This window comes from Dama dama, chromosome 24, assembly GCF_033118175.1.
Source record: "Dama dama isolate Ldn47 chromosome 24, ASM3311817v1, whole genome shotgun sequence".
Taxonomy (NCBI): Eukaryota; Metazoa; Chordata; class Mammalia; order Artiodactyla; family Cervidae; genus Dama; species Dama dama.
In genome coordinates, this window is record NC_083704.1 from 57,644,069 (window position 1) to 57,657,482 (window position 13,414).

The 13,414-nt window shown below is 42.7% G+C and overlaps 1 protein-coding gene across 4 annotated transcripts in view; it reads left to right on the forward strand.

Annotated features, from left to right (window-relative positions):
- Positions 1 to 13,414, forward strand: part of SLC6A20 (solute carrier family 6 member 20) — a 54,309-nt gene that overhangs the window by 22,756 nt on the left and 18,139 nt on the right. For all 4 annotated transcript variants that reach the window (XR_009690393.1, XM_061128826.1, XM_061128828.1 and 1 more), the window contains 2 exons: positions 401 to 642; positions 1,849 to 2,011. Coding sequence is in view for 3 of the 4 variants with exons in the window: in XM_061128826.1 (XP_060984809.1) it covers positions 401 to 642; positions 1,849 to 2,011 (405 nt within the window). In the remaining variant the exon portion in view is untranslated. The remainder of the gene's footprint in view (positions 1 to 400; positions 643 to 1,848; positions 2,012 to 13,414) is intronic.

The following is a 13,414-nucleotide window of genomic DNA, read 5'->3' on the forward strand; positions in this document are numbered from 1 at the left end:
ACTGCAGCAGCATTGCCCCTAATGTCACTGCTGGGTACAACTCAGCCTTGGACACCAGCACCTCCATTTCTGGAGGCCGAGACCCATGCAGTGTCTGGGTCATGGATCAGGGGCTCAATTCCTTTGAAAACTTGTATCCGACACTGTCTCCTCTGGGTAAGAGGCAGTGAGGGGTGTGACATGAGGATGTCTTTTATATGCTGAGAACCTGGCGGGGCACAGGCGGGGCCAGGACGACTGGGTTCGAGCCTCAGGCCTGCCCTGGCTGGCTGTGTGCCACAGGCCCGTTCCTTCCCCTCTCTGGGCCCCCTCCCCCTGCTGGTCTGAGAGCCTGGGGTTCCCACCTGGGGTTCACCCACCCTGTCCCCACTGGCTTCCCCCCACCAACTGCTCCCCACAGATGGAGCAGTTGGCCAACCCCAAGGCCTGGATCAATGCAGCCACCCAGATCTTCTTCTCGCTCGGCCTGGGGTTCGGGAGCCTCATCGCCTTCGCCAGCTACAATGAGCCCTCCAACAACTGCCAGAAGCACGCCATCATCGTGTCCATCATCAACAGCTCCACGTCCATCTTTGCCAGCATCGTCACCTTCTCCATCTATGGCTTCAAGGCCACCTTCAACTACGAGAGCTGCTTGAACAAGTAAGCCTGAGTCACCTGGTGGGCCCCAGGCCTGAGGGTGGGCAGTGAGCCTGCAAAGGCCTGAGCTGAAGGGTCTCTGAGAAGAGGCAGATCCCAGAAATCAAGGGGGTATTTTGATACCCCTTGGGGCAAAGGGCACTGTCTTTGCTGCCCTTGATCCAGGATTTAAATCAGACCCACCAGCGTCTGCCTAAGGGGATGAGGGCAGTTTTGTGTATTCAGAGCACTTATAGCACCAATAGAGCATTCAACATGTAAGAAACCAGTTTCTTCTGCCACATTTCCCCTGCCTCAGAAGTAACCAAGAGCTCCCCCGCTGAGCCATGGAGCTTGCAGAATCTTTCTGGTGCCCCCTTACCGAAAACATAAGAAACATCATCCAGAAGGTATGCTGTCTAGTACAGCAATCCCTAGCCACAAGGGGCTATTTACAAATGTAAATGTAAATTGATTTAACATTAGCTAAAATTTTGTTTTGTTGTTGTTGTTCAGTGGCTAAGTCGTGTCTGACTTTGCCACCCCATGAACTTCAGTACACCTGTCTTCCCTGCCCTTCACTGTCTCCCAGAGTTTGCTCAAACTCATATCTATCAAGTCAGTGATGCCATCCAAACATCTCATCCTCTGTCACCCCCTTCTCCTCCTGCCTTCAGTCTTGCCCAGCATCAGGGTCTCTTCCAGTGAGTCAGTTCTTTGCATCAGGTGGCCAGAGTATTGTAGCTTCAGCATCAGTCCTTCCAATGAATATTCAGGGTCGATGTCCTTTTAGGATTGACTGGTTTAATCTTTTGCTGTCCAAGGCACTCTCAAGAACCTTCTCCAGCACCACAGTTCAAAAGCATCCGTTCTTGATATAAGACTGGTTTCCACCTCAGTGTAAGGTAGTTGAGATCAGCCTCTCAGTGGCACTAGCCTCATTTGAGTACTCATTGGCCACGCGTGGCTAGTGGGTACAAGGTTGGAGAGCACTGATGTAGAACTTGCCCATCATCGTTGGAGGTTCTCTCAGACAACGCTGGTCCAGAGATTAAAACAGCCCACCCAGCTGTGTGGGTTTGGTTCCTTTGGTCATCAGTGTTTCTGAGGCCCCTTCAAAGTCATTTACAATCACCCTGTCCTTTAAAAGCTCACCAGTCAACACATTCCCTAGGTGGGAGAGAGGGTTTGGCGACAGCGACCTTTGTAATCAGCTGCTCTGCCCTGCAGGGTGATTCTGCTGCTGACCAATTCTTTCGACCTTGAAGATGGCTTTTTGACAGCCAACAACCTGGAGCAAGTGAAAGATTACCTGGCTTCTGCCTACCCCAGCAAGTACAGCGAGGTGTTCCCACAGATTAGAAACTGCAGCTTGGAATCGGAGCTGGAGACGGTGAGCTGCTGGCAAAATCTTGACTTGCTTCACCCACACGCTTCACAGGGGCCTTTGACCCTGCCCATGAGAAAGGGCACCTTGAAGGGTACACACACCCCGTGAAAATCAGGGAAAACTGAATTTTCTTCCCTGCGCCTCTTAGAGGACGAGCACCCTGCCCACCATGCTCCCGGGTGCTGCACGGGGATCCCAGTCACTACACAGTTCCTTTGGGACTCCTGTGTCCCTTGTTTCTTTAACTTGGCTCTTTTCAAAATTTAAAAATAGAGGAAAGGATGAAGAGTAATTAAACAAACACCCACCTGTCCACCTCTCAGAGTGAAAAATCTAAACATTTTGTCAATTTGGGGCTCAGATTTTCTTTTTTATGTAAGAGGAAAGAACATTTTAGGGACAAAGGTAGAATTCTCTTTGTTACTCTCCAGAAAAATCTACCCTACTCCCAGAGCCCAGAAACTTCATTTTGACGACTTTATTACCCATATATATATCATGGGTAATGTTGTCATTTTCCTTGGCTGTTTTTAAGTGGAAAGAAGTGGTCCTGAGAGAGATCTTTCTCATTTAGCATTTTATTTGAGATTGCTCTATGGGGATACATATGGACTTCCATTCATTCACTGTAAGAGTGACATTTTATTCTATCATAAATATCCCACACTTGATTGAACCTGAGCCACCAGCACTGGAAGCCTGGAGTCTCCAACTGGCCCCCAGAGAATTCTCTATGAACTTCCTTACTGATAAATATTTAGGTTTTTTAAAAAAAAATTCTCCAAAAATTGCTCTTGTATACATTTTACAGAATTAAATTGCTATGCTGGGACCTCTATTTTTAAAAATGTAAAAAAAAAATTGAACTCTGCTTGATTTAAAATCTGTTATTTTCTTATAAACATCACAATGATTCAGTTACACATAAATTTTTTTCATATTCTTTTGCATTAAGGGTTATTATAGATTATTGAATACAGTTCCTTGTGCTATAAATATTACCTTGTTTATCCAATATATCAATAGGGTGTGTGTGTGTGTGTGTGTGTGTGTGTGTGTGTGTGTGTGTAAAAGTTTTCATCTCCAGGTTCTAACTCCCAATTCAACCTTCCTCAGCACCCCCAGGCAATCACAAGAATATTCTCAATGTTTGTGGCTTTCTTCTTTCATACAAAAGTTCCTTTTAGTCATATTATTTTGTAAGTTATTATTAATATAATTTTATTTTATAATGAGTTGATTTACGCTATTGTGTTTGTTTTGGGTATTCATCAACTTCAAACAGTTATACATAAAAGTATATCTATTATTTTGCAGATTCTTTTCCCATATAGGTTATTAAAGACTGTAGAGTACAATTTCCTGTGTTATAGAGTAGGTGTATTTGATACCTCTTTTATATATATATTAGTGTGTATGTATTAATTCCAACTTCAAAATTTATACTTCCCTGACCTGAGTTTTCCCCTGTGGTAACCATGAGTTTCTTTTCTAAATCTACGAGTCTGTTGCTATTTTGTAAACAACTACATTGGTATCCATTTTATTTATTTATTTTTTAAATTTATTCATTTTAATTGGAGGCTAATTACTTTACAGTATTGTAGTGGTTTTGCCATATATTGACATGAATCAGCCACAGGTGTCCATGTGTTCCCCATCCTGAACCCCCCTCCCACCTCCCACCCCATCCCATCCCTCTGGGTCATCCCAGTGCACCAGCCCTGAGCACCCTGTCTCATTCATCGAACCTGGACTGGTGATCTGTTTCATGTATGATAATATACATGTTTCAATGCTATTCTCCCAAATCATCCCGCCCTCTCCCACAGAGTCCAAAAGACTGTTCTGTACATCTGTGTCTCTTTTGCTGTTTTGCATATAGGGTTATCGTTACCATCTTTCTAAATTCCATATATATGTGTTAGTATACTGTATTGATGTTTTTCTTTCTGGCTTACTTCACTCTGTATAATAGGGTCCAGTTTCATCCACCTCATTAGAACTGATTCAAATGTATTCTTTTTAATGGCTGAGTAATATTACATTGTCTATATGTACCACAGCTTTCTTATCCATTCGTCTGCTGATGGACATCTAGGTTGCTTCCATGTCCTGGCTATTGTAAACAGTGCTGCGATGAACATTGGGGTACACGTGTCTCTTTCAGATCTGGTTTCCTCAATGTGTATGCCCCGCAGTGGGATTGCTGGGTCATATGGCAGTTCTATTTCCAGTTTTTTAAGGAATCTCCACACTGTTCTCCATAGTGGCTGTACTAGTTTGCATTCCCACCAACAGTGTAAGAGGGTTCTCTTTTCTCCACACCTTCTCCAGCATTTATTGTTTGTAGACTTTTGGATAGCAGCCATTCTGACTGGTGTGAAATGGTACCTCATTGTGGCTTTGATTTGCATTTCTCTGATAATAAGTGACATTGAGCATCTTTTCATGTGTTTGTTAGCCATCTGTATGTCTTCTTTGGAGAAATGTCTGTTTAGTTCTTTGGCCCATTTTTTGATTGGGTTGTTTATTTTCCTGGAATTGAGCTGCAGGAGTTCCTTGTATATTTTTGAGGTTAATTCTTTGTCAGTTGCTTTGTTTGATGTTATTTTCTCCCATTCTGAAGGCTGTCTTTTCACCTTGCTTATAGTTTCCTTCATTGTGCAAAAGCTTTTAAGTTTAATAAGGTCCCATTTGTTTATTTTTGCTTTTATTTCCATTACTCTGGGAGGTGGGTCATAGAGGATCCTACTGTGATTTATATTGGAGAGTGTTTTGCCTATGTTTTCCTCTAGGAGTTTTAACATTTAGATCTTTAATGCATTTTGAATTTATTTTCGTGTATGGTGTTAGAAAGTGTTCTAGTTTCATTTTACAAGTGGTTGACCAGTTTTCCCAGCACCACTTGTTAAAGAGATTGTCTTTTCTCCATTGTATATTTTTGCCTCCTTTGTCAAAGATAAGGTGTCCATAGGTGCGTGGATTTATCTCTGGGCTTTCTATTTTGTTCCATTGATCTATATTTCTGTCTTTGTGCCAGTACCATACTGTCTTGATGACTGTAGCTTTGTAATATAGGCTGAAGTCTGGCAGGTTGATTCCTCCAGTTCCATTCTTCTTTCTCAAGATTGCTTTGGCTGTTCGAGGTTTTTTGTATTTCCATACAAATTGTGAAATTATTTGTTCTAGTTCTGTGAAAAATACCGTTGGTAGCTTGATAGGGATTGCATTGAATCTTATAGATTGCTTTGGGTAGTATACTCATTTTCACTATATTGATTCTTTCAATCCATGAACACGGTATATTTCTCCATCTATTTGTGTCCTCTTTGATTTCTTTCATCAGTGTTTTATAGTTTTCTATATATAGGTCTTTTGTTTCTTTAGGTAGATATATTCCTAAGTATTTTAATCTTCTCATTACAATGGCAAATGGAATTGTTTCCTTAATTTCTCTGTTTTCTCATTGTTAGTGTATAGGAATGCAAGGGATTTCTGTGTGTTAATTTTATATCCTGTAACTTTACTATATTCATTGATTAGCTCTAGTAATTTTCTGGTGGCGTCTTTAGGGTTTTCTATGTAGAGGATCATGTCATCTGCGAACAGTGAGTGTTTTACTTCTTCTTTTCCAATCTGGATTCCTTTTATTTCTTTTTCTGCTCTGATTTCTGTGGCCAAAACTTCCATAACTATGTTGAACAGGAGTTGTGAGAGAGAGTGGGCACCCTTGTCTTGTTCCTAAAGCATTACTTTAGGGTAAATGCTTTCAATTTTTCACCATTGAGGATGTTTGCTGTGGGTTTGTCATATATAGCTTTTATTATGTTGAGGTATGTTCCTTCTATTCCTGCTTTCTGGAGGGTTTTTATCATAAATGGATGTTGAATTTTGTCAAAGACTTCTGCATCTATTGAGATAATCATATGGTTTTTATCTTTCAATTTGTTAATGTGTATTACGTTGATTGATTTGTGGATATTGAATAATCCTTGCATCCCTGAAATAAAGCCCACTTGGTCATGACGTATGCTCTTTTAAATATGTTGTTGGATTCTGTTTGCTAGAATTTTGTTAAGGATTTTTACATCTATGTTCATCAGTGATATTGGCCTATAGTTTTTTTGTGGCATCTTTTTCTGGTTTTGGTATTAGGGTGATGGTGTTTGAAAGTTTACTTTCCTCTGCAATTTTCTGGAAGAGTTTGAGTAGGATAGGTGTTAGCTCTTCTCTAAATTTTTGGTAGAATTCAGCTGTGAAGCTGTCTTGTCCTGGGCTTTTGTTTGCTGGAAGATTTCTGATTACAGTTTCAATTTCCGTGCTTCTGATGGGTCTGTTAAGATTTTCTATTTCTTCCTGGTTCAGTTTTGGAAAGTTGTACTTTTCTAAGAATTTGTCCATTTCTTCCAAGTTGTCCATTTTATTGGCATAGAGCTGCTGGTAGTAGTCTCTTATGATCCTTTGTATTTCTGTGCTGTCATGATTTCTCCATTTTCATTTCTAATTTTGCTGATATGATTCTTCTCCCTTTGTTTCTTGATGAGTCTGGCTAACGGTTTGTCACTTTTATTTATCTTCTCAAAGAACCAGCTTTTAGCTTTGTTGATTTTTGCTATGGTCTCTCTTGTTTCTTTTGCATTTATTTCTGCCCTGATTTTTAAGATTTCTTTCCTTCTGCTAACCCTGGGGTTCTTCATTTCTTCCTTTTCTAGTTGCTTTAGTTGCAGAGTTAGGTTATTTATTTGACGTTTTTCTTGTTTCTTGAGGTAAGCCTGTATTGCTATGAACCTTCCCCTTAGCACTGCTTTTACAGTGTCCCATAGGTTTTGGGTTGTTGTGTTTTCATTTTCATTCATTTCTATGCATATTTTGATTTTTTTTTTATTCTGTGACTTGTTGGTTATTCAGCAGCGTGTTGTTCAGCCTCCATATGTTGAAATTTTAAATAGTTTTTCTACTGTAATTGACATCTAATCTTACTGCATTGTGGTCAAGAAAAGATGCTTGGAATGATTTCAGGTTTTTTTACTTTACCAAGGCTAGATTTATGGCCCAGGATGTGATCTGTCCTGGAGAAGGTTCCATGTGCACACTTGAGGAAAAGGCGAAATTCATTGTTTTGAGATGAAATGTCCTATAGATATCACTTAGGTCTAGCTGGTCCATTGTGTCATTTAAAGTTTGTGTTTCTGCTGGGGTCCAGCTTCAGCAGGATGCAGGGGTACCCTCAGGATGAATGGCGTCAGCGAGAGAGAGAGAGAGAGAGACAGATACAGAGAGAGAGACCAGACTGGGGGTGTGCAGCAGAGTCTGGCAAATCTTTATTTTTTACTGTAGCTTTTATATTTTAAGTTAGTACATTTTTAAGGGGAAGATAGTTTAATATTACATCAGCTTATCCTTCACGAAACCAGGGTGTTTTCTGCATACGTCTTTGTGAGAGTCTTGTACATTATCTTCTGGCCATGGGGCCTATTGACTTTTTATGACCTAGGTGAATGCAAAGCTGTTTTCCGTAATCTATTCTTTAATGAACACAAAGGTCAGTCCTTTTGCAGAAGTTATCAGTTAAATTTATCTAAAAGGTTTACCACACAAAGACTCTGCAGCTCTGGTGAGGCAGCCCCTGTTTAGCATTCCTGGTTAAAATTAACAATTCTAAACTCGTATTTTTCTAAATCTTTAACTAAAACCACTTTTAGAATAATAATTTTATGTTCTCTAATAGGGCTTCCTCACCTCCCGAAGGGCTCTGTGCCTATTAGGGCCTTTTGTGTGATCAGGTTCTTTATGCTGTTTATGATTAAGGTGTTGTGAGCAGTCATGTGCATTAGAACGCATTTGCCAAGCAGGCCAGAATGCCAGCAAAGGAGTTTAAATTGAAACACTCCTTTCATCCTGGATAACGTTATAGGATACCATCGTCCGGGGGACATATTGATTAAAGTTCTAAGTTGGTTCTGTTTGGAGAGAGATTGGGGAAGGCCTTCTACCTGTGTCACAGAAATTAGGGAGTAGTCTAGTACAGCAAGCATCAGAAAGACAGAGATCACCTTTAAGGTGAGCACCGGGGCAGCTTTTCGAAATCTCTGAAGTCCTGATCTGCCTTGCTTGTCAGGTCTTCTCCTCACGACCTTGTCATGGGTGGGATCTCATGAGCTGGCTCCCGGCATGTTTCCTTGTTAATTTTCTGTTTAGTTGATCTGTTCGTAGGTGTGAGTGAGGTATTAAAGTCTCCCACTATTATTGTGTTATTATTAATTTGTCTTAATAAAAGAATTATTATTAATTTTTCATACTTGCTAGCATTTGCCTTACATATTGTGGTGCTCCTATGTTGGGTGCATATATATTTACAATTGTTATATCTTCTTCTTGGATCGATCCTTTGATCATTATGTAGTGTCCTCCTTTGTCTCTTTTCACAGCCTTTATTTTAAAGTCTATTTTATCTGATATGAGTATTGCTACTCCTGCTTTCTTTTGGTCTCTGTTTGCGTGGAATATCTTTTTCCAGCCCTTCACTTTCAGTCTGTATGTGTCCCTTGTTTTGAGGTGGGTCTCTTGTAGACAGCATATATAGGGACTTGTTTTTGTATCCATTCAGCCAGTCTTTGTCTTTTGGTTGGGGCATTCAACCCATTTACATTTAAGGTAATTATTGATAATTATGACCAACCTAGATAGCATATTAAAAAGCAGAGACATTACCTTGCCAACAAAGGTCTGTCTAGTCAAGGCTATGGTTTTTCCAGTGGTCATGTATGGATGTGAGAGTTGGACTGTGAAGAAAGCTGAGCGCCGAAAAATTGATGCTTTTGAACTGTGGTGTTGGAGAAGACTCTTGAGAGTCCCTTGGCCTGCAAGGAGATCCAACCAGTCCATCCTAAAGGAGATCAGTCCTGGGTGTTCATTGGAAGGACTGATGCTGAAGCTGAAACCCCAATACTTTGGCCACCTCATGCAAAGAGTTGGCTCATTGGAGAAGACCCTGATGCTGGGAGGGATTGAGGGTAGGAGGAGAAGGGGACGACAGAGGATGAGATGGCTGGATGGCATCACCAACTCGATGGACATGAGTTTGAGTAGACTCCAGGAGTTGGTGATGGACAGGGAGGCCTGGCATGCTGCGATTCATGGGGTCGCAAAGAGTCGGACACGACTGAGCGACTGAACTGAACTGATGATCCTGTTGCCATTTACTTTGTTGTTTTGGGTTAGAGTTTATATACCCTTTCTGTGTTTCCTGTCTAGAGATCCTTTAGCATTTGTTGGAGAGCTGGTTTGGTGGTGCTGAATTCTCTCAGCTTTTGCTTGTCTGTAAAGTTTTTGAATTCTCCTGCATATCTGAATGAGATCCTTGCTGGGTACAGTAATCTGGGTTGTAGGTTTTTCTCTTTCATCACTTTAAGTATGTCCTGCCATTCCCTTCTGGGCTGAAGAGTTTTATTGAAAGATCAGCTGTTACCCTTATGGGAAGCCCCTTGTGTGTTATTTGTTGTTTTTCCCTTGCTGCTTTTAATATTTGATCTTTGTTAATTTGATTAATATGTGTCTTGGGGTGTTTCACCTTGGTTTTATCCTGTTTGGGACTCTCTGGGTTTCTTGGACTTGGGTAACTATTTCCTTCCCCATTTTAGGGAAGTTTTAAACTATTATCTCCTTGAGTATTTTCTCATGGCTTTTCATCATCTTTTTCTGGGACTCCTATGATTCAAATGTTGGGGCATTTAACATTGTCCCAGAGGTCTCTGAGGTTGTCCTCATTTCTTTTAATTCTTTTTTCCTCTCTGCTTCATTTATTTCTACCATTCTATCTTCTACCTCACTTATCCTATCTTCTGCCTCCGTTATTCTACTGTTGGTTCCCTCCAGAGTATTTTTTATCTCATTTATTGCACTATTCATTATATATTGACTTTTTTATTTCTTCTAGGTCCTTGTTAAACATTTCTTGGATTTTCTCAATCCTTGTCTCCAGGCTATTTATCTGTAACTCCATTTTGTTTTCAAGATTTTGGATCATTTTCACTATCATTATTCTGAATTCTTTTTCAGGTAGATTCCCTATCTCTTCCTCTTTTATTTGGTTTGGTGGGCATTTACCCCGTTCCTTGACCTGCTGAGTATTTCTCTGCCGTTTCATTGTTTAGATTGCTGTGTTTGGGGTGGCCTTTCCATATTCTGGCAGTTTGTGGTTCCTCTTTATTGTGGAGGTTCCTCCCTGTGGGTGGGGTTGGACAAGTGGCTTGTCAAGGTTTCCTGGTTAGGGAAGCTTGTGTCGGTGTTCTGGTGGGTGGAACTGGATTTCTTCTCTCCGGAGTGCAATGAAGTGTCCACTAGTGAGTTTTGAGATGTCAGTGGTGCTTGGTTTCAGTGTAGGTATGCAGGGTTTTGGATCATCTCTTATCGATTAATGTTCCCTGAAGTCAGGCGTTCTCTGGTGTTCTCAGGTTTTGAACTTAAGCCTCCTGCCTGTGGATTTCAGTCTTATTCTTACAGTAGTGCCAAGACTTCTCCATCTATACAGCATTGATGATAAAACATCTAGGTTAATGATGAAAAGATTCTCCACAGTGAGGGACACCTGGAGAGGTACACAAGTTACAGGGAGAAGAGGGAGGAGGGAGAGAGAGGTGACCAGGAGGAGAAGAAGGGGAATCAAAAGAGAGCAGTCTAGCCAGTAATCACTTCCCTATGTGCTCTCCACAGTCTGGAACCCTCAGAGATGTTCACAGAGTTACACAGAGGAGGAGAAGAGGGAGGAAGGAGACAGAGGTGGCCAGGAGGAGAAAAGGGGTAATCAAAAGGAGAGAGACAGATCCAGCCAGTAATCAGTTCCCTAAGTGTTCTCCACAGCCCGGAACACACACAGAGATTCACAGAGTTGGGTAGAGAAGAGAAGCAGGAGGGAGGAGATAGAGGTGACCTGGTGGAGAAAAAGGAGAGTCAAAAGGGGCAGAGAGCAATCAAGCCAGTAATCACACTCCCAAGTAAAAATGGGTACTGAAGATTGGGTTCTTAAAGGTACAAAATTCATAATAAATACCAAAAAGCAAAGATTAAAAATAGAGTAGAGGTTAGACTCTCAAAAATACAATATTAAAAAAACAAAGTCACAAAGATTATAAAATATATATATGAAGTTTGCTTTAAAAATAGAAAAAAAATTTAAAAATGATAATAGTAAAAATATCTCTAGGAATTTCTCTGGAGCTGTTGTGGGCAGTGTGGGGTCAGTTCAGTTTCAGATAGTCCCTTGATCCGGCTTATACTCCTCAAGATCTACAGGCCCTTTCCAGTGTAGTCGGCGGTAACGGCAGGGTTTTAATCTGTTGCACCTGTCACTTCCAAAGTGGGTCCCTCTGTTTATTTTAGCTTCTTCTGTTTGCTGGTCTCTTCAGTGTTTAATTTCCACCCTGACACAAGGGGGCGAAGGTGGTCACTTATTGAGGCTCACTTGTTCAGCCGTGCTGTGGGGAGGAGGGAACACTGCTAACAAGTATCAGTGGCGTGTGGGGAGCGCGCGCAGCGTCAGCCGCACTGGGTTTGCCCCGCTCACGGCGTGTGCTTTCATGGTCTGCTCTTCTCAGGCTCTAGTTGTTCCGCCGGGAACTGTCTAAGGCGGGCCCTGGTTGCGTGCACTTTCCAGGTCTAAGCCGCTCAGGTTCTCAGGTACTCCACAAAGGCGCAGACTCGGTTGGGCCTGTGTTTTGGGCCCTTCTCAGGTCGGAGCAGCTCAGGAGACCAGGTGCTTGGGGAGCGCAGTCACCCCCAGGCAGGGGGTGTGTCTGATCGCCTCCCCCGTCCCAGCCGCTCGGTTTTCTGGGTGTACAACGGGCATGCCTTCTCAGGTGTGCCATGAGTCTCTTCTGGGGGGCTGATCTCTGGCTGCGACCCTCCCAGAGGATGTCAACAGTCCAGAATCCCAAGAACTCTTGGTTAGCAGCGGAGCCTGCTTGCAGTTTGGTAGAGGATGCCTCTCTGGGGCCGCAATTTGCCCCTTTCGGGCTCTGGCTGCACCCCACCTGCTTGTCCCAGCAGGGAAGGGCTGGTCCACAGCAGGGTAGCTCTCCTCTGGTATTCACTCAGTCCTTTGTTCTGTGAGTGGGCCTGGCAGTACCTCAGGTTAGGGCTTTTCACGGGATAGTCCTCTCTTTCTGTTTTTTTTTTTCCCCCTCTCTCTGGCTATCCCACAGTTTGAGTTGCTGTCTCACATTAGTTCCCTCAGACTGCCCTCAGGGCATCTGGGCCCGGTCCTTACCCTAAGAAATGCCGCCCGCGCCCCCCTGTTCAGCCCCTGCTTGCTGGTGGCGGCTGTGAGCACTGGGAGTTGCTGTTAGGCACGTAATCTGTGGGTTTATGTATTTATTTATTTTGCCTCCTGGTTATGTTGCTCTCTGAGATTCCAAGATTCCCCACAGACCGCCAGTGAGAGTGTTTCCTGGTGTTTGGAAACCTCTCTCTTGTTTAAGACTCCCTTCCTGGGACGCATCTCCATCCCTGCCTCTTTTGTCTTTTTATCTTTTGTATTTTGTCCTACCTCCTTTTGAAGACAATGGGCTGCCGTTCTGGGTGCCTGATGTCCTCTGCCAGCGTTCAGAAGTTGCTTTGTGGAATCTGCTCAGCGTTCAAATGTTCTTTCGATGAATTTGTTGGGGAGAAAGTTGTCTCCCCGTCCTATTCCTCCACCATATTAGGACCGCCCCCCCCCCCCCCCCGGTATCCATTTTAAAGTGACATCTATAAATGGTGTCATGGAATGCTTATTATCTATCTGGCAAACTTGACTAGTATGATCATCTCCGGTCCCATCCATGTTGCTGTAAATAGAGATTTCATTCTTTGAGCTGAGTAATAGTCCATCGTATGGATGGTGCACGTCTTACGTTTATTCTGTCGGTGGACAGATGGGGAGTTCACATGCTTGTTGTAGGCAGATGGGAAAAGGCCAGTGGACTCCATGTGTGATTGTTGTCGATGGTTTTCTCTTTGGACAGACAGGCAGGAGTGGCATTGCCAGATCTTCGAGGAGCCGCACCTTTCCGTTCCTAAGGACCTTCTCTACTTCTCTCCATAGTGGCTGTGAGAAATTTACCTTTCCACATATACATTGCACAGGGTCCCTTCTCTCCAGGCCCCCTCCATCATATATTCTGTGTAGTCTCTTTAATGACTGGTGCCAGGAGATACCTCCTTGTAGTTCATTTGCATTTCTCTAAGCACTAGAGATGCCCCCCCCCCCCGCCCCCAGGGGGTTTAAAAAGGAAAACACAGGTTGAGAGAACTTTCCCCTTGGTTTGTCACAGGTTGGCCCATTTTTGAATTTGTCTTCGATTACCTCATGCAGAAAATTTCTTGAGAGCTGTGTGGTCTTTCACAGCCCCTGAAGCCTTTTGCATA